The 20,385-nt window shown below is 44.8% G+C and overlaps 1 protein-coding gene across 1 annotated transcript in view; it reads right to left on the bottom strand.

The window, feature by feature from the left end:
- The window catches only part of LOC142765969 (uncharacterized), an 80,037-nt gene that overhangs the window by 12,520 nt on the left and 47,132 nt on the right, over positions 1-20,385 (bottom strand). The window contains exon 5 of the mRNA XM_075867777.1: positions 10,413-10,460. Within this exon, the coding sequence (XP_075723892.1) occupies positions 10,413-10,460 (48 nt within the window). The remainder of the gene's footprint in view (positions 1-10,412; positions 10,461-20,385) is intronic.

Here is a 20,385-nt window from a genome sequence, read left to right as displayed (position 1 = left end):
CCAATCGAAATAGCCGATAATTTTTAAGGTAAAACTTCTGGCTGGTTTAAAGCCAGGTTTCTTGCAGTGATATAATATCCCGGGAAAGTTGTGAAGAAAGGTATGATAGGTCTGTGGCTGCGGAAAATATAGATCTGCAATTCTACTGTAATATGGTTAGTGAACCTTTATTGACGACAGAACCGTCGCAGAAACTGCTTGGTCCAAAATGCCCTTTTGCAAAAATCTTTCTTAGACATGTTCTCGAAGAATTCTTTTTTGGATAGATACTTTTTAGATTTCGAATTATGCGAAGAGTTTTTTGATTGGGGAAATCGGGTTCGCTTCAGAGCCTTATGAGAGTCCATATCCATATCTGCACATGCTTTAGAATCATCCGTAAGATCACCGTCTTCCGTTGTTTTGGAAGTCCCTGCCTCAGGAGAAACCGCTCGCTGACGTGTTGTCGCACTTTCTAATTCCGTACGCTGCGATACCAATGATGTCTGAGGAGCCCAATCGTTCGTAAATGCTACACCTAGAACTTGAGATAGTTGATTGGAAACCAATTGTGCCAAGCTTTCAAAAAGGTTGTTTGCGAGGCGTTCCGTTGCCTTTTCCACAGCCTTCTCTACGGCCTCTGCGATAGATGTTGCGAGAGATGCATCCATGGCGGTGGTATTACGTGCTGCAACACTAGCATATCCTTTGGATTTCTCCTGCATTTCCGCAACGGCTTCCCTCCGAGAGCACCTCTTGCGTTCTACAATATCCAATATGGCAAGCTCCCTTTCTTTTGCTGCACAGTCTGCGGAGTCTGCAGGGTGCGCCCCATTACATAAGCAGCACTTCTCTTTCTCAGAGCTGCACTCGCGGCTGTCATGATTTTCACCACACAGACGGCATCTAAGAACTGATCGGCACCCTCTGACGCTATGTCCAGAGCACCAACATTTCAAACACTGCAGGGGTTTAGGGGAAAGTGGCTCTACCTTATAGATCAGTGGCCATGCCTTAATTTCGGAAGGTCGGACTGTTCCTCAAAAGGTCACTATCAATGATTCCGTTGGTGATTTTATCTTGTCAATTGCACGGGTGCACCTGTACACGTAAATTACACCCGCCACCGAAAACAAATCGAGCGCATCTGCAGGTGTCAGGCTTGTGCCTACACCGCGGACTAATCCTTTCGAGCATGTGAGGTGTGCCGGAATAAATTAGCTTACCGGATGCGCTGCGAATTCGGAACATTGCAGGAGCTCACGAATGCATTCCTGATCTGCGGAACAGCACAGGATGCCTCCGCGACCAAACTGGCGGACTCTGTGATTTCCTGGGGATGCGAAGTGGCTTTTCGAAGCTCAACTTGAATTGCCTTTGGGTTCTTCATCGGAATACTGCCCCCATCTGTAGGTACCAGCGCCACAGGGACACTTCTCGCTCCACTCGCTCCACTGCGTAAAAATAGTCTATCGGCCAATCCTTGGCAGGAGTAGAAGCTAACCAAGGGGAGTGCCCTTGGCCGGGGGAAGAAAATGACATCAAAATGGAATGACTCGCTTCAGCTGAGAAACACCAATACAGTTACCGGAAAATTAAGAACTCTCAAAGAGCAATAAGGATACTGCCGCCCGATCATGAGCCCGGGCAGCTTCTTCACAGTCGAGCCTCGCAGTCGAAATGGCGACGTGTCCCAACGCGTGGAGCGTTCCTGAGCTCCTGGTTTCTTCTTCGTAGTGCGAACGACGAGTGAGCCGCACGTGACTTGCACAAGCTCGAGCTGCAAAGCGCTCGAGCTGGAAAGCGCGTAGCAGCGAGCTCTTGCCACCAACCGAACGTCCTCTTCTTCTCCTACCACCAAGTTCCCCGCTACACAGGTGCACATACCTAAATTACACATGTGGTAACATTTCCCTCCGCGCAGACGAAGCCCACTGGGCGAGCCAAACAGTCTCTCGAGGAATAAAGCGCTTCAACCGTGCAACAAGGACCAGTTCAGTTCTTGCAGACCGTCGGCCGTTTGAATGGAGACGCGCTATGCGGTAAACTAAATCACTGATACGGTCTACAACAAGATAAGGTCCCGCATAGTGCGCTAGCAGTTTCTCGCTCAAACCGAATTTTCTAGTTGGTGTCCACAGCAACACTAGGTCGCCGCAATAGTACGTCACGTGTCGGCGTCGACGGTCAAAATGTGCCTTCGAACGGTCTTGCGAAGCAAGAGTGCGTAAATAAGCAAGGCGCCTAGCTTCTTCTGCCTGACAGATGATCTCGGATATGCAGGGATCATGGTGGTCCAAACACGGGAAGATGGTATTCAGGGTATGACGAGGTGGTCGAGCATGTAGAAGAAAGAAAGGACTGTAGCCGGTAGTTTCATGCTGAGCGCTGTTGAATGCATATGTGATAAAGGATAGAATACTGTCCCAGTCCTTGTGATCGGATGCAACATCCATAGAAAGCATGTTCGAGAGAGTTCTGTTCGTTCGTTCAGTTAGACCGTTCGTTTGGGGATGGTATGGTGTAGAGTGCCGAAACCTTGAAGCACAGAAACGAAGCATCTCTTCCATCACGTCTGCTGTAAACTGTCGGCCACGGTCGCTGATTACGCTTTTAGGAGGTGCATGTTGAAGAATTACAAAACGTAGCATGAAAGAAGACACATCGGCTGCAGTTGCCGATGGTGTGACAGCTGTCTCGCAATACCGTGTTAAATAGTCGGTGCAAACGACTATCCAGCGATTTCCATCAGAAGACCGGGGAAAGGGTCCAAGGAGGTCCATCCCGACTTGCTCGAATGGAGTTCTAGGGGGCGGCACCGGATGTAATCTCCCTAAAGGAGCACTTGTTGGGCGCTTATGACGTTGACACTTGTTACAGCTAGACACGTATTGTTCCGTGGTCTGGCGCGTTTTGGGCCAGTAGAATCTTTCTTGAAGATGGCAAAGAGTTTTTGCTGTGTCTAGATGACCGGATGTTGGGTCATCAAGCACAGCCTGCAAGACATAAACGCGAAGACTCTTCGGAACCACCAAAAGATATCGTGAGCTGGTGTGGGTGCAGTTCTTTTTGTAAACTAGCCCGTCTCGGATGCAGAAGCGCGTAGGCGATGATTTTGGTTTTGTAGCAAGAAGCTGTTGTATGGTGCTGTCCCTTTGTTTCTCGTCTTTAAAGGTCTTGTTATTGGGATATGGTTGGTCGAGTGATGCAATGTAGATATCGAAGGTGTCCGCGTCACATTCCATCATTGGAAGCGGTAGTCGCGAAAGACAATCTGAGTCAGCGTGACGTCGACCGCTTTTATAGGAAACCGTGAAGTCATATTTTTGTAGAAGAAGTGCCCAGCGCGCCAGCCGACCAGATGGGTCACGCAGATTGACAAACCAGCAGAGAGAATGATGATCTGTCACGACGGTAAAGGGGCGTCCGTGCAAGTAGGACCGGAAGCACTGCACTGCGAAGACTACTGCAAGGCATTCTTGCTCTGTGACAGTGTAGTTACGCTCGGACTTGCGGAGCGAGCGACTTGCATACGCTACGACGTGTTCTCGATTATCCAAGCGTTGAACCAGGACAGCACCTACACCAATACCGCTGGCTTCTGTGTGAATCTCAGTGGGAGCGAGAGGATTGAAGTGTCGAAGAATCGTAACGGACGTCAAAAGAAACTTCAACTCCGAAAAAGCAGACTCGCATTCCGGGGTTCCGTCAAACTGCGCACCTTTCTGAAGCAGACACGTGAGCGGGTATGCGATATTGGCAAAGCCAGGAATGAATCGGCGAAAGTATGAACAAAGCCCCAAAAAGCTGCGCAGTTCTTTCACCGAGTTTGGCTGCTTAAATGCCTCCACTGTGGCCGTCTTGGCGGGATCCGGTCGTATGCCTTCTTTGTTTACTAAGTGTCCAAGGACGAGTGTTTGGCGCGCTCCAAAACGACATTTCTTTGAGTTGAGCACCAAGCGTGCTTTGCTTAGGCAGTCCAGTACGAGGCCAAGGCGTGTGTTGTGCTCACAAAAGGGGCGCCCAAAAATTACAACGTCGTCCAATTAACACATACACACTTCCCACTTCAATCTACGCAGAATGTTGTCCATAAATCACTCAAAGGTTGCGGGCGCGTTGCAGAGTCTGAACGGCATCACATTGAATTCCAATAGTCCATCTGTTGTAACAAATGCCGTTTTCTTCTTGTTTTCCTCGTGCATTGGAATCTGCCAGTAGCCTGACCTCAGATCCACAGACAAAAAGTAAGAGGCTGATGATAGACAGTCGATAGCATCATCAATCCGTGGGAGTGGGTATACGTTTTTTTTAGTGATGGCGTTGAGACGGCGGTAGTCAACACAAAATCGCCATGTCCCATTCTTCTTCTTCACTAGAATTACTGAAGCGGCCCGCGGACTACGTGATTCTTGAATTACATTTTGCTGGAGCATCTCGCAAACCTGTTCATTGATCACTGCGCGTTTCAAAGGCGATACACGATATGGTTTCTGTCGGAGAGGTCTGTGAGATGTCGTGCCGATTCGGTGCTTTATACAAGAAGCAGGGATTGACGGTGAATCATGCTGAGCGAAATAAAAAATACCGGCATGTTTGGCAGAATACTCGCCAGTTCATTACGTTCCTTGGTGCTGAGTTACTAATCAATCATACAAATATTGGTGGTGTCCCTGGCGGGCAGATTATCGCAATGGGTCTTATCTGTGGCATCATTGCTTTCTGCGAGGGTGGCAAGCGAGAATACTTGGCAGTCACGAATCTCTGCAAGTTTGAGACCCTTCGGCAGCACTGTAGGTTCATTAGAGCAGTTAATCACCCATAAACTAGTCTGCCCTTGCGCAATCGATAGTGTACAGTAGGGTATTAAAACTGTCTTCTTTATGCAACTGAGGTGCACGGGCTCCACAGATGCGTCAAATGTTTTCTCGCTTGCAGGTGAACAGACAACAGGGACACATTTTGCAGACAACGGCGGCACAGTTGTCTCCACAGACACGCAAAGAGCACTTTCTTGAGAGGGCGAGTTTTCCATAAACAAAACTGGAATATCAGAATCTACTGTAATTTGTCCTGTGGGGCAATTAACAGTAGCACCACATAGCTTCAAGAAATCGAGTCCCGGAATGACGTCATGCGTAGTATGAGGGAGAACAGCAAACTCTGCGATAAAGTTCTGGCACGCCAAACTAACAGTCACAGTGCAAACACGAACAGGTTGCAACACCTCTCCGCTCACTTCACGAAACGTATCAGGACGGTCCGAACGAAACATAACCTTTCGTCCAAGAAGACGGGTGAAAACTAAACTCATCACTGACACGGTTGCACGTGTGTCCACCAACGCCATCGTTGGTACACCATCGATAAGCACTCGAACCTTATTTCTAAGCATGGAAGCTAACGGAGGTATATCTGTTGAAATCGAAGATTGTCCGGCGACCTCACCTCCAACGGCCGCGCCGGCTAGTTTTCCGTAGGAGGCGAGGAGTGGCGCCGCCGAGGAGACTGTGATCGGTTGGCGCGAGGGGCAGGTGGTGTCACACTGCGGTCAGAGGCCGGAGGTTGGTTTCGTAGCGGTCCTGGGATCTCGTAAGACGTGCTTCCCGGGAATGTCGGTGCTCGGGTAACGCCAGAACGGTTAAATCTCGGTGATCGGCTTATCTTGGTGGCTGCCAGTAGTTGCAATACCTGGCAATGTGTCCTTCGAAGCCACAGTTGTAGCAGACTGGTAGAGGACGCTCGCCGAACCAATGCTGAGACCGCTCAGCTGTGAAGGGTCGGTGACGAGCTTGCTGAGCGGGAGCTGCCCACCTCTGTGTGGCGGAGCCGTGCCGAAGGCGTTGGCCATAGCGCTGGCCGGCCGCAAATGAGTCACGACGTGGCCGCGGATTTCCAGTTTCGCTGATGTCTGCCACACATACCGATGGTGCCAAAGGAGCTGATGGTGCCGCCGTGTAGTAGGGTGGATTGGTAGGTGGATGAGAAATGGTTTCGTCAACCCTACCACCTTGTCGCTGCAGTTCTTCACACACAATTGTCCGAACAGTAGCGGCAAGGTCGGTAGGCGGGCTCACGTCGACGCTGGCAACCATTGTCAGATTTGCCAGCCTACCAAATTTCGGGGCGATACGACGAGTCTTCAATTTTTCGAACGTGTGGCAGTGATGTTGGACGTCGGAGGCAGAGGTGAGGTCATCCCTGCCTATCAGAAAATTGCAAACGTCTTCCGCTATGCCTTTTAATAGGTGTCCGACCCTGTCTTCTTCAGACATCTGCGGGTTTACAATCTTGCAAAGCTTAAAAACGTCCTTTATATAAGCAGTGCAGGTTTCTCCAGGAGTCTGGGCTCTTCTAGCAAAAGTCCGCTCCACGCTTTTTTTTTGAGTCGGAGTCACCAAAACACTTCTTGAGTTCTTGAGCAAAAAAAGCCCATGTTGTCAAGAACTCTTCGTGGTTTTCATACCACATCAGGGCAGTGACCGTGAAAAACAGCACGACGTTTTCCAGCTGATCGATAGAGTTCCAGTGGTTGTACCGGCTCATTCTTTCGTAGTGCGTTAGCCATGCGTCCACATCTTCTCCTGCCATTCCCGTGAACGAGCGGGGTTCCATGTAGTGATGCCTAGGTGTAGCCAGTGTAGATTGGCGCGAAGTGGAGGCGGTTGATTCCTGACCTTCGCTCTGGGCCATGACAACTGTTGTCGGTGGCAGACCGGCAAGACGACGGCTCCGGTGAACTCCGAACAGCTGTAGCTCCATGGTACGTCGACGTGTCGTACCCAGCACCTCCACCACTCTGTTACGTCTAAGAGGGGTTTATTCGAAGCAGACGTAACGGTCGACTCGACGGTATACCGCAGTGAACGCGTAGCAGCGAGCTCTTGCCACCAACCAAACGTCCTCTTCTTCTCCTACCACCATGTTCCCCGCTACACAGGTGCACATATCTAAATTAAACATGTGGTAACAATATTTCACTTAGACCTGACTGTCCTATGTTAACGAATGCTCTCAGTGCGCTGGATTTCTTTTGACTTCTCCTTTGCGTGTAGGTTACACGTGTTTCTGGCGTGCCATTTCTTGCAAAACCTACATTATATGCGCCTTTTACAATCTTTTGTTAGAAGTCCATGTATAATGCATATGTAGCTCCTCATGCATTTGGCTTGTCTATCTTTTTTTACCTTCGAGTGTAATCGAACCGTCAACTTTCTCTGTTTTATGTCTGACAGATTCGCAAAAGAGGCATTCGTCATATTTTTGCTTTCCCATATGCTCGGTTTGCAGCACAAATGCCAACAAAACATACTTGCGGCTGTAAGTGCGTTCTGACGATTCGAGTGTCCCTGATCGCTCCCAGCTTTTGATTTCGATGCGGGTATAATGTAGCAAGACCTAGAGCTCTTGACACGATAACGCCATTCCTTCGTTTGCAGCAACTGATATTCGCAACATAATTTCAATATAGCGGTGCTGGTGGTGGGAAAAAAAATTAAGATTTCTTTGCTGCAGTGCTTTTAGTCGCGCATCATAGAGGATCACAGAAAAGCTGCTTTTGGGCACCCCGAGTGCGTCGAGACTACGCAGGTTCATCTGAACTTGATCTTATCAATTTCGCAGCTATTTGACCTCAGATTCCAGTCTCGTGCATTTCTTTTAGGAGTCGAAGATGGTCTTTCAGTATTTGCCGTTTGTTTTCAAGTGTGTCTTTCAGTAGGTGGACAGCCTTTCCATATTATGCGTTTGTAGTCACAAATCTAATGTTTTCTTCAGCAAATTCTCTGCTCAAGTAATTCCGCAAGTAATGAAACTTGTCTATCTGAGTTAGTACCAAATTTTAATACGCAGTACAATCAAATTGCTTCCAGCAAGCCATCCAATCACGATGTTCCCGTTGAACGGCTCGGTCTCCAGTCGAGGTAAGCGAGGACCAACATTCACGTTGCCGACATTCGTAAGAGCATGGATGATACTTGCCAGCTTTTCAGCGCCGGTGGCTCTTTGCGCATTCTTGATGTCCTTGATTCGGCACTGAAGATGTGTGAGTATCGCTACTTCTTGATTCTCGTAGTATACTGCTGCGGCGTATTCGAACGTGAGCTTTTCGACTGAAATGTGCTGTTCCGTTGCTGGATGTCAGCCGCTTCTTCAGTGTGATGAGTGTCGCTCTATTGGCACTGTCGCTTTTCAAAATGGCGGTCACTTCGTTATTTATCTTGGTATTCCAGCGCGTGCCAATGATATCTTCTATTTCAGATGATCCGTTCCCACAGGGTACTCATGGTAAGCCTTGGGCTTGCGTCCTCTTGTTGACGTTGCTGGGCGCGGCCACTGACGAGGCTAACCAAACACCGACAATTATGTTCGTTGAAATTGTTCTTCTTGATGCTGCCGTCTGTGTCACCGCTCAGCCTCATATCCCTGGTCTTCGGCGCTGTATGGTATGGAACAATATAGCCGATCTTACAGCACACGGCGATAAAAACTCAGAACGTACTGGGCGCCAACATGGTCACTCTAAAAGCTACAGGAAATGTGAAGAACAAGAACATCTACACGTGTGTCGTGGGTCAGCTCCCCCTTGTTTCATCTTCGCCTTCTTTCTTAGGTCCCAACAGCCAGAATCTCTCAGCAGGTGCCTTGTAACTAGGTGGCACACACACGGTCATTGTTACGTGTGCTCGTCTGACCAGTAATACGTTGCGTTTGAGACTTTATTATTATTCGCATGTTCTTCCAGCTGCAAATAGCGATGAACCACTCAGCATTATTTTTATATTTTTTTTCAGAAACACACACCCAAGATCCAAAGTTACTTTGCTGTACACAAATCAAATCCACATGTGAAACTTTTTCAGATATGATACCTACAAAATTTTAAACAACATGATCATTCAAGCAAACAAGCAATCACGAACATATCCATGGTCTGACCAATCATGTAAGCGAGGCTAGCAATGAAGACCCCAAGGCTAGCATTTTACTAGCGCACCATATGTAGCTCAATCAATAAGCAACAAGGGCTGAGTTGTTATTAAATTTTAGAGGCAATCCTTCCGTGTGTAATATAATAATGGATGGACTCTCATTAGCTGTTTTCGCGGAAAGCGTTCCCGTTTGAAGGCAACAATTATTATTATCGCAGGTTCTTATACGAATTCTTTATGCCTGTGAATGGCCACCGAATGTTTTCTAATTAAACGCATCTTTTACGAGTTGCTCTTTGACAATAGTGTTCGGCAGAGTATACCCTTCGTGATGCCATTTCTTCAGCACGATCCCTCAAATCACCTGTATCTTATGAAGAACTTACATCATCGTATGAAAACCACGGCTCAAACAAGCGATAGATGCTACTGCCAGATCACTATGAAAAAACAATCTGCTTCACATGACAAGCGGAAGACCGTGCTAAAATCAGGGCGTGATCTCTTTAGGATTAACGTTTTGTGTGTCTCAATATGGTATCTGGTAGCTCCTTGTATCTGCTTAATTGGTGGATCAATTAATGACTAAAAATTCCATAGGCATTAAAATATTCTTTAGGCAGCGCCGATTCTCCTTGGGCGTAAATACATCAAGTTATCTTTCAGCACTTGAAATAAACGGTGAGTGGGCTATTAATGAAAAGACAACGTGCTGTTTACTCATACGAAATATACGCATAATTCATTTTGCAGCGCAGATGACACATTAGAACTGCTTCGCACCCAGAATTCAGCTGTGTGTATTGATCAAGCGCATTCCGCCCCCTTATGTATAAACAGGCTATCCAGGCATGCCTATTTGGGACATATATCACCAAATAAAATAATTTTGCATTGACTTTCTCTGGAAGAAGTTTTCAAATGTTAGACACCGCGTGAACCACTGTTACACCTACAAATGCAGCTCTAATGGTAATTACTATGATTATTTCATGCCTTCTACAACCAACTCATTGTGCATGTATAGAAATACAGCATAAAGTCGATTCCCCACATCTATATTGCAAAAACTGACAATGTTAAGCTTCAAGCAGATCCTCCTATAAACACGGGCTACATGGTTTGTGGTATAGGGTTCATTTTCATGCATAATCATATCTCTACAAATTGAGTGACAGGCAAGGTAGACCACGAAGACTACATAAAATCAAAGATTGGGCGGGCTATCTTTCTGCTTGTGTGGTGAAAAAAGAAATTATACCTTTTCTTGCGCTAGAAATTACTGAATCATAACAAAATATGGAATCGTATGCAGTGTTGTCACCTAAAAAAGTAACTTTTGGCCACGTGTAGTTTATAGTGTAGTTTTCACAGCACTATTTTTGCCTTCCTCATCACTGTACGTTCACCACCATTGTACGCTTGCGTTCAATACCGAACTGATGAATCAGTTCATTTTTCAATACTAGCGACCAAACTAATGTTGCTAGGTTATACACTTACCTTTTCTTTCGGAATAAGGTGTCGGTAAAATGCAGATGCCAACCAAAGCTGAAAGGCAATGGTACGTTAATTGAAAAATAGAAATATGCGCAAACACGTATTTAGAACTTAACGTTCATATTTTCAGAATCAAGTCAAACAAATGGTAGTGGTTTTGTCAGCAGTGCTATAAAAAAGCCACATTTCCTTGGAGCATTGCGTCTAGCTGTACATCACTTGACCTAGAGCGGTTCACTAGTTGAAGAAGCATTGACACATTTTTGAAGGCGAGACAATGAGCGAGATATTTATGTGGTGATATATACATCTAAAAATAGGTCAAATATACACAGACACACACACATATATATATATATATATATATATATATATATATATGTGTGTGTGTGTGTGTGTGTGTGTGTGTGTGTGTATTGCCAAGACATGCAATGACGATGCTGTATAGCGATCTGTGTGCCACTATAAAGTAGGACAGAGCTGAGGAAGTCAAAGAAGACGTGTTGCAAGTGATCAGTCCTGCTCGACAATTTATTTATTTATTTATTTATTTATTGTACCCTCAGGGCCAGAGGCATTGAAGAGGGGAGTGGGTTTACAAAAAATGGATTCAGAAGGTGAGTAAAGGGGAGTACAGGATTCAACGTTTACTGAATAATCAATTTTAGCTTATAACAAAGTTAGGACACAAAAGTAGAGCAAAAGAGATCTGGCGTACATATTTTAAATAATCCTAGTATACAATTCTAGCTACAAAACACATCAGAACACGCAAGAACATAAAAAAACGAAAAAGGCACACGTAATAAGTAACCTCAGTTTACAATGTTTTTTAGTGCAGCGCGAAACAGCTGATAATCAGTAATCACAGCAGTCGCTCCAGGAAGCTGGTTCCAGTCTTTGCTGGTGCGTGGGACAAAAGATTCTGAACACGTAATTGTTTGGCATATAGGTATACCAACTTTGTGCGCATGATCGATGCGAGAGGACACGTAGGACGGTGAAAGAAAAAGATTAGCACGAAGGTGGGGGCTATTATGGAAGATTTTATGAAAAATCCACAGGCGAAAAAACCTACGACGAGAAGAAAGGGAAGTCAGCTGCAACGAGTTTTTCATAGCTGTAACGCTTGCTGTTCGATCGTAATCGTGTAGGATAAACCGGGCAGAGTTATTTTGGACCAGTTCGAGGGCTTTGATCAGATAAACCATGCTGGGATCACAAACTGAAGCAGCATATTCTAATTTACTTCTAACCAAGTGTTTATACATCAGTAGTTTTAGAGAGGCAGGTGAAGAAGAAAATTTGCGACGAAGATAGCCTAACATACGGTTTGCATTGTTAATAATGTTGCTTATGTGAACAGACCAGGTCAGGCAAGAAGTAATGTGCACACCTAAGTACCGGTAGGATGAAACACAATCGAGTAGAACATTATTAAGATGGTACGAGGCGGGAGTGGTTTAAGTTCGACATACGCGTAAAACTTTACACTTTTTAATATTAAGGTTCATGAGCCAAAGACTGCACCAGTTTGAAATAGCGTTAAGGTCGTTTTGTATAATGCTAACATCGCTTGTGTCGTTAATTTCACTAAATATCACACAATCGTCAGCGAACAGGTGTATGTTTGATGAAACGCAATCAGTGAGGTCATTGATGTAAATTAAAAATAAGAGGGGGCCCAGGACTGAGCCTTGGGGTACGCCCGAATTAACAGAACATTCTTGGGAATTATATGAGTTGGCTGCAACAAACTGTGTACGGCCACACAAAAAGTGTTCAAGCCATTTGAACACATCACGATCAAGGTTAAGTTTGCTAAGTTTCAGGAGCAGGAGATTATGGGACACTTTCTCAAAAGCTTTTGCAAAATCTAAAAAAATACAGTCCGCTTTGGAGCGACGGTTAAGAATGCGGTGAAGCTGGTGTGTAAAAGACAGTAATTGGGTTTTACATGAAAATCCCTTTCGAAAACCATGTTGTACATCCGTTAAAAATGAATTGGATTCGAGAAACGTTACGATGCTTGTGTACAAGACATGCTCCAAGACTTTACAAGGAATGCTCGTAAGGGATATAGGGCGGTAATTTAAAGGAGATTCTTTGCTACCTGATTTGTGAACGGCGACCACCTTACCGATTTTCCTCTGGATGGGTAGGGACCCGCTGTCGATGGATTGTTGAAAAAGTTTGGTAAGAAGAATTTGAAGAATACGAGGCCGTACCTTGAAGAAATTTAGAAGTTATAAGATCGACACCTGGGCTTGAAGAGGGCTTAAGTGACTGTATTATTTTAGAAATTCCCCGAGTGTCAATAATAATTGAATTCATGAGTGGATAATCGTGCAGCTTTGGGGAAGGAATAGATGTACTGGAAGAAACCACAAAATTACTACAAAAAAACCTGTTCAGGACAACCGGACACTCATTGTCGGGAATGGATTCGTCATTATGGTCCAGCAGTTTAATTGACTCAGTCGTGCTTGGATTAATTACACGCCAAAAGCTTTGAGGATTGTTTAGAAGCAGGCTAGGTAAGATACTCTGGAAAAAGTTGGATTTTGCATTTTTGACAGCGGATACATAGGAATTGTCGGCTACTTTGTATGCAACCCAACGAGCGTTCGTGGGCAGCAGTTTCGCTTTACAGGAAAGGCGCTTCTTGCGGTTTGATAGACGTTTTAAGTAGGCATTGTACCATGGAGCTCTGGCATGCGAAGAGATTTTGCGAAGCGGGATGTATTTGTTGGTTAGCTCGTCGACTTTTCGCAGGAATAAGTTCCAGTTAGCTTCAACTGTACGATTGTCGAAATTGTCTAGAAAAATGTCAAGAAAAGTGGACAGTTCAGTGTTAATGGCATCGAAATTTGCTTTCTTATAATAACGAATTTGCTTAGTTGTCTTACGTGTTTCTAGAGCTGGTACTGAGATGTCGAAAGAAAGGATTAAATGATCACATAAACCGGGTAAATATGTCATGCATGAGACAGAGTCGGGGCGTGAGGTAAGTACGAGGTCTAGTACCGTTGCTGTGCTGTCTGTTATTCTCGTCGGCTGGGTAACTAGTTGGGTAAGGGTGAAGGTTGAGCAAAGGCTCAAAAAGTCGCTAACTTGTGAGGAACTTGAATTAAACATGGGCGATTCGGAGGACCACATAATTTGAGGAAAATAAAGTCACCTAATAAGAAAATCGGAGCGCTTGGCAGGCGAGTTACTACGGTATTAAGAACATCGTGTAAGGAGGCAGTAAAAGTTGGCGGGGCGTTAGGGGGGCGATAACATGCCGCAAAAATGAATTTCTGGTGCGCCACCTCAACACACGATAAGATAATTTCAATATCGGTTTCAACAGCAACCTGGTAAAAATCGTGTGCATTCAAAACAGCAAGCATAACGCCACCGCCTTGGCGAAGGGTACGGTCACAACGGTAAATTGTGTAGCGGGACGCATCGTAAAAAATTTCCGTGTTCCGAATGTTATTATTCAGCCAAGTTTCGGTTAACGCGATAACATTAGGTCTGCACGTGTCTACAATAGAGTTAAAAGAGTCAAGTTTATTAAGCACACTCCCGACGTTCGCAAGAAGTACAGATAAGCGTGACGGGGGCGGCAATCGCCCACATCCCCTCGCGTTTTCCTATCGTGTCTTTAGGTTTGCTGTTTGCGTAGCGTCTAGGCCGTTGTTTTGCGATGCTTTGCGTTGATGCGTTTCACGGTGGGGAAAGTTACTCGTTTCTCTTACAGTATCGGTTAAAGAGTCATATACGTAGCATTGTTGGTTGACATACAGTTTCGTGTAGCGCAATTTGAATTTCGGGGATCCAGGTAGACCCTTAGCGAATTCAGACAGTTTCTTTCGTGCCTCACGAGTCGCAGTCGAAAAGTCTTCGGATACCGAAATACCGGATTCTTTAAGTTTAGCGCGCGCTGATAATACCTTATCTCAGGTTTTAAAGGAACAAAATTTCATTATAATGGGGCGGGGTTTGGATGCAGATAGCGTCCCTATACGGTGAGCTCTTTCGACCTCTGAGGGGGGTATTTCGACGCCAAGTGCGGAGTGTAACGCGGCAAGTGCTTTCCCCTCCGTATCGTTCCACGTTTTTTTCGAATCTGATATACCATGAATAACGACGTTATTTCGTCTGGAGCGATCCTCTAAGTCATCCAACCGCGTCTGTAACATCTCTTGTTGGGACGTCAGATGGGCGGTGGAGCTCCTAATTGACACGATATCTTCTTGAAGTGCATTTAGGGTTTTCGATTCATGCTCCAAGGTTTCAAGGCGGGTGAATATATCGGAGAGACTAGTTTTTATAGTCTCCTGGTTATCTTTTATTGCTTTAACATCCGTGGTTAGATTGGCTTGGCTCTCAGTTAGATGAATTGTTCGTTCCTTGATACCTTTGAGTATTTCAAGTATGGCGGCACTATGTACAGGAGTTTGTTCTTCACCTGTGTCTGCTATAGAACTGCGAAGAGTAGGGGGGCCAGGGTTAGTTTCTACGTCGCCAGAACAAAGCAACAGCAAACTCACATCTAAGCATTCTTTCAAGATAATACACAGCTCACGTGGGCATGTGAGCACGACTAAGAAACGATTGTCACTTTTTTTAGCATGCAGTGGAGTATATGTACACACCTGCGGGGCAAAGAAGATCAACATGTTAGCCATGCTTTCGCAGTGGCTGCTCCCATGCCCACTGAAAGCGGGGAAGGATTTCCGGAGCCTTAAGTAGTCTTTGGGTCCAGGGGTCGCTGTGGAGTCGGTGCATTTGTGCGCAGAAGTGAAGGGCAATGACGATGCCTCGATGACTGCGCGCGCAGAATTGTCCGGGAAGGCTGGTACCGTATCGGCGTCGGCACCGAGAAACAGGCACGAGGCAGGGCAGGATGTTGCAATCAGCAGAGAAGCTGACAAGGTCAAAACAACCTGTGGGGCGAAGAAGATCAACATGTTAGCCATGCTTTCGCAGTGGCTGCTCCCATGCCCACTGAAAGCGGGGAAGGATTTCCGGAGCCTTAAGTAGTCTTTGGGTCCAGGGGTCGCTGTGGAGTCGGTGCATTTGTGCGCAGAAGTGAAGGGCAATGACGATGCCTCGATGACTGCGCGCGCAGAATTGTCCGGGAAGGCTGGTACCGTATCGGCGTCGGCACCGAGAAACAGGCACGAGACAGGGCAGCGTGTTGCAATCAGCAGAGAAGCTGACAAGGTCAAAACAACCTGTGGGGCGAAGAAGATCAACATGTTAGCCATGCTTTCGCAGTGGCTGCTCCCATGCCCACAATTGTTCCATTGGAGAAAGTTTCCGTGTTTTCCTAATATTCCTATTGGGAATAACGCCGAATATACCTCCCTCTCAACACTGCACTTTGAATCAAGCGCCACCTTATCGCCATCTTCACTTCGTTGCCCTGTCTTCGGCTTCACAGTGGCCTTACGCAGCGACTGCCCCACTTTATTTTCGTAATAAACAACCAGCTGTAAGTTGTTCGGGAAACGCATTGTGACCACTTTGAAAGCTGCAGCGATGCCGCGATTGCCTGAGTGAATGTTGCTTATCGTACAACCGGAACTCTGCTGTCATGCCATCATGTTACCGTGATATTCATTGCTGATGGTGTGGGGCCACAGAGTGCGAATATGTGGCTTGTTAATATCAAATTGTAGCCCCAGTGCATTATAGAGATTAAGGCTGCATTCCTGTAAAACGAGAGGGACCAGGTGGAACTGGACAATGCCCAAATCCACTGCTGGCACTCAAATAGTTTTAGGGGGTGAAGTTGTTCTTACTCTAACCTTGTTTAGCGTCAAGCGTAACCGGCAGTATCAGGCAAACAGGCAGACGGATATACAAACAGACAAACAAACATACAGAGAAGTGGATTTATTGACAGACGGACGCATGGATGCACTGGTGGACAGAAGCATGAACGGAAAACACGGGCGGATAGACAGACGGATAGGCAGACGAATGAACAGACGGACGGGCGGATGGAAGGATGGACGAAAAAAGAGACAGACAGACAGACAGACGGACGAGCACACGGCCAGGCATATTGCCCTTACAAAAATATATACCAACCATCAATTAATGTTTTATTGAGAAAAGTTAATAGAACCTACTGACAGGGAATTGAAAATTTTTATACCGTTCTATATACTAAGTACCAACAAATTGTCGATTATTGGCCACCGATCACTATTAAAGATTTCCCAATGATGTTCAACAGACGCCAAATCAACGCGCTAAAGACGGTATAAAAACGGTTTCCCAGCACTGCAACGAACAACTTCAAACCATTTATCCAACAATCTATCGACTATTGGCCACCAAACACCTATATGTTTCTCTAGTAAGGTTCAATAGAGGCCCAATCAACATGCTAGAGGTAATATAAATACAATTTACCAGCACTCTATCAACTATCTTCAAACCATTTATCTACCTATCAATCGACAAAGAATTGAATTCACACCTCAAGTAATTTGTAAGGCCATAAACTGCTTGTCCTCTGAGGACACTTCGTCGAATCGTGAAGCTGGTGTTCCGAAAACCTGTCGTTTAAACTATGCATTTGCAGTGTGGACACCATGAGCGTGTTGCATGAAGCTACAAAAATTGGGTGCTCAGAAGTGTCCCAGAGTCTAGAGGCGAAATTTAGGTGTTCTCCCTGTTGCCACTTTGGCCTCTGTGAATAGTTGCTGAGCCAGAATATTGGTTCGTACTAAGTTCTATTGCATGTGAGTGATGTGAACTGGGAAGTGTGTAGGAACCCTGCGTTGTCCACAAGAGCTAAACAAAAACAACCGAGCTCGGACTGGTTCATGTTGTGCACACAAAAATACCTCGCACGTCCATAATTTCTTCTACACTTCTCTCTATATTTAGGCTTTCATTTGTGTTAATAAGATTATATAAACATACTATGATTGTGCATCAGTGACTTGTCACAAATGTTATACGTTCACTATAAATAAGTCGTTTTAATATTATTTCTTTGAAAATGGCAACGTCCTGTTGGTGTACTGTATGGTTCCCCGAGGCAATATGAAGACGCAAACTGTATGTTTCCCAAATTTCGTAATTCAGCAGCCACTTTTATATTGCCTCAAGGCTTCATCCTGTATGTTTCTCATCTGTGACTATTCTGTATGTCTTTAAAATGTCACGATTTCGCCGCCGCTTTTAAGTCGCCTTAAATTCTCCGTCCTAGATGTGTCCTGTTAGTAGCCACTTTTTATACAGGCCAGAAATTAGGCTCGTTGCCTCGTCTGCACGGTGTGGCATAATACGACTGCGGTAATTGAAAAGTACATTGACATGTATGCAAAACTCTATGAAATATTGATTTCGTATTGTTTATACTGCAGTTAAGAGCATTTTACAGACAATATTCAAAAAGGTATTGTACATTTCTCTGGGGCTGAAGAAAGATAAGATTAACAAATCAGCCTTAACCTCGCGAAGCTTCAGAACATTTTTATCATTGTAAAAGTTTAAATTTCTCAGCATCTTTCTAGGTAGTAAAGACTACATTCGTTTATTAAAAGCACACTCTTCACAACAGTAACTTCTGATCACAAGATAATTTTCAAGGCAATCAAAACACTATGAGCGCTTTAGATAGGCTCTGCACACCCAAATTACCCATTTCATGTACGATATAAAAAGTGTATCGCAACAACTTGGGTTTACAGGCTAATAACAAATGTATTCAGCCTTAGAGATTATAAAAGAAGCAACAATCATAGCTTCACAACTAAATCATATTACATGTGACAGTAAATAATTATTGCAAAAAATCAGGATTGTGACAAACATCAGCAAACACTATCCAGAGCTGCTGAAAAACGATGCATGCTAAAGTGATTAAATTTTGCAGTAAATAAGGAATGCAGCAAACACAGCATCAGTGCACTAGCAGAGATACCTGGTTGTCACCAATTCTTATATTTAACATGCATCATTGAAAGCAAAACTACAGCCCACAACCAGTCTACCTTTCATGTAACCATTGACTCCTAAACTGAAGGCCACACAATCAAAGCCTGGCTGTGGCCGCAATTCCATTGAAAAAAGAAATGGCTGAGGCCTGTTTGCTTACACATGGGTGAATACTAAAGAACCCCAGGTGGTCAAAATTTTTGAAGCCCTCCACTACGACATCCCTGATAATAAAAGACCAAATTGATGGCAAAATGCCTATTTTTTACTGGAGTTTTACTGGAGTTTACTGGAGTTTACTGGAGTTTACTATTTTTTACTGGAGCCTATTTCTCCTATAAACACAAATAAGGGGTGGCAAACATTTTATTTAAATATTTATTGCACCTATAAGTACCTTTTTTAGGTTTCGGGCCTTTATAAGCTTTTAAGCGCCTAAAAATGCCTTTCACGTTGATAGAGTAAACGTTTTGCTTAAATGAGTTTTTCATATGAAGGAAAACAAGGATCACTTGGTGTGGTCATATTAACAACAAAACATGCATAGTGCGCTAATTTTTCTTTCGTTATTGTTTCTAGGAAGTGGTAAGGTGCGAATATGATTCGACGTAGGTTTGACGAGCGCATGCACTGTGTTTTATTGGCGAAAACAGATCATAGGTGGACGCACTTCCACAGTCAACGTACATGGAGACTTGGCCATTGCGCTCCGACGTACGTGACGTTTGCCAACGTTCCCATAATTTCTCACTTCGAACGCTCTTTCATGTGTGCGGGGATTGTACAGAAGCGACAAAAAGCGAGGCTAGCAGCAATAGCGCTAGTAGGACCCCCTAAAAGATTTCCGTCAATTGGTTCGAGAGTAGTGCAGCATGGTTCTGTGAGCGTTGCTATAGTGTACTGTAGCGAACCGAGGTGAAGCTAACGTTAGTGTATCCACTGCCCCTTGAAGATCCCGGTCGCTAGGTTCGAGAGTAGTGCAGCTTGGCAGTTTTGTTTCGGAAGCTAAAGTACAGTGTATCTATAAGCCAGGCAAAACAGCCGAAACTAAACTAGCCTAGCGCTGCCGACTACAGCCTACACATCAGTTGGTATTTATGTTTTTGTAACGGCAATTGTCGGAAGTCTTCCAAGCGATGAGGAATAAAAAGAAGCTGTAAAACAGCCTTCTCAGGCAATTGGCCAGTGGATCAACGCGCTGCTCCGTCGATCGAGAAACGGTCCATGTGAGAAGGCATGCAGAAGAAATAGAAAAAAAAGGTCACAATAATTTAAATTTATTGCCCACTCTGAAGCATGCATGACATAAAGCTTCCAAAATTGTTTACGCCAACTGCCAATTCATTTATATAACCCATAAATCCACGTGAATAACAATATTTCGTAGTTATCCCACGGGCACACAGAATCATTTTGTTATTTTCATATCCACATCTGTGAACTCGCATGCACAGAACTCGCATGCACCTATTACATACAATGCAGCTATATGTTAAAGCTTCACTGGCAGAAGTCACTTTACCCTTTATCAATTTTACTGTATATAAATCCACAATTCAAACTCTCCGATTAATATCATGCATAAAGGTATACACTTAGTGGTGGAAGCAAGCATCAATGACATGATTTCTGTCGTGTTCAATGCTTAAAGAGGAAGCTTTAGGATACCCATTTTTTCGGACGTGCAGGAAAGGTTTGCCTTCTCCCCAATAGACCCGTCACTAACAGCCTCAAAGCTTGAATCTGCCTTGGAAAGAATCTCAAATTGTATGTGCCGAAATTATTGTCTAAAGTAGCGAGTGATGCTGATTCAATTATTCCGGGTGCAATAAAAAATGAAAATGCTTGGCCACAATAACGCTTCACTAACTTCAGTGGATGTCGAGCGTTATGTTTCTCATAAAAGCCAATACTGACTGAAACCAAGCACAATTCACGGCCCAGAAACTTTAAATGATGCTGTCCTGTCACTGTTCCTATAGCGTTTCCCACAATGTCAAATTATCTCAGCTTTCATCTAAAT

The sequence above is a fragment of the Rhipicephalus microplus genome, chromosome 6 (assembly GCF_043290135.1).
Source record: "Rhipicephalus microplus isolate Deutch F79 chromosome 6, USDA_Rmic, whole genome shotgun sequence".
NCBI lineage: Eukaryota > Metazoa > Arthropoda > Arachnida > Ixodida > Ixodidae > Rhipicephalus > Rhipicephalus microplus.
Note: the sequence above shows the minus strand (reverse complement) of the source record. Positions and strands in the feature narration are given on the sequence as shown.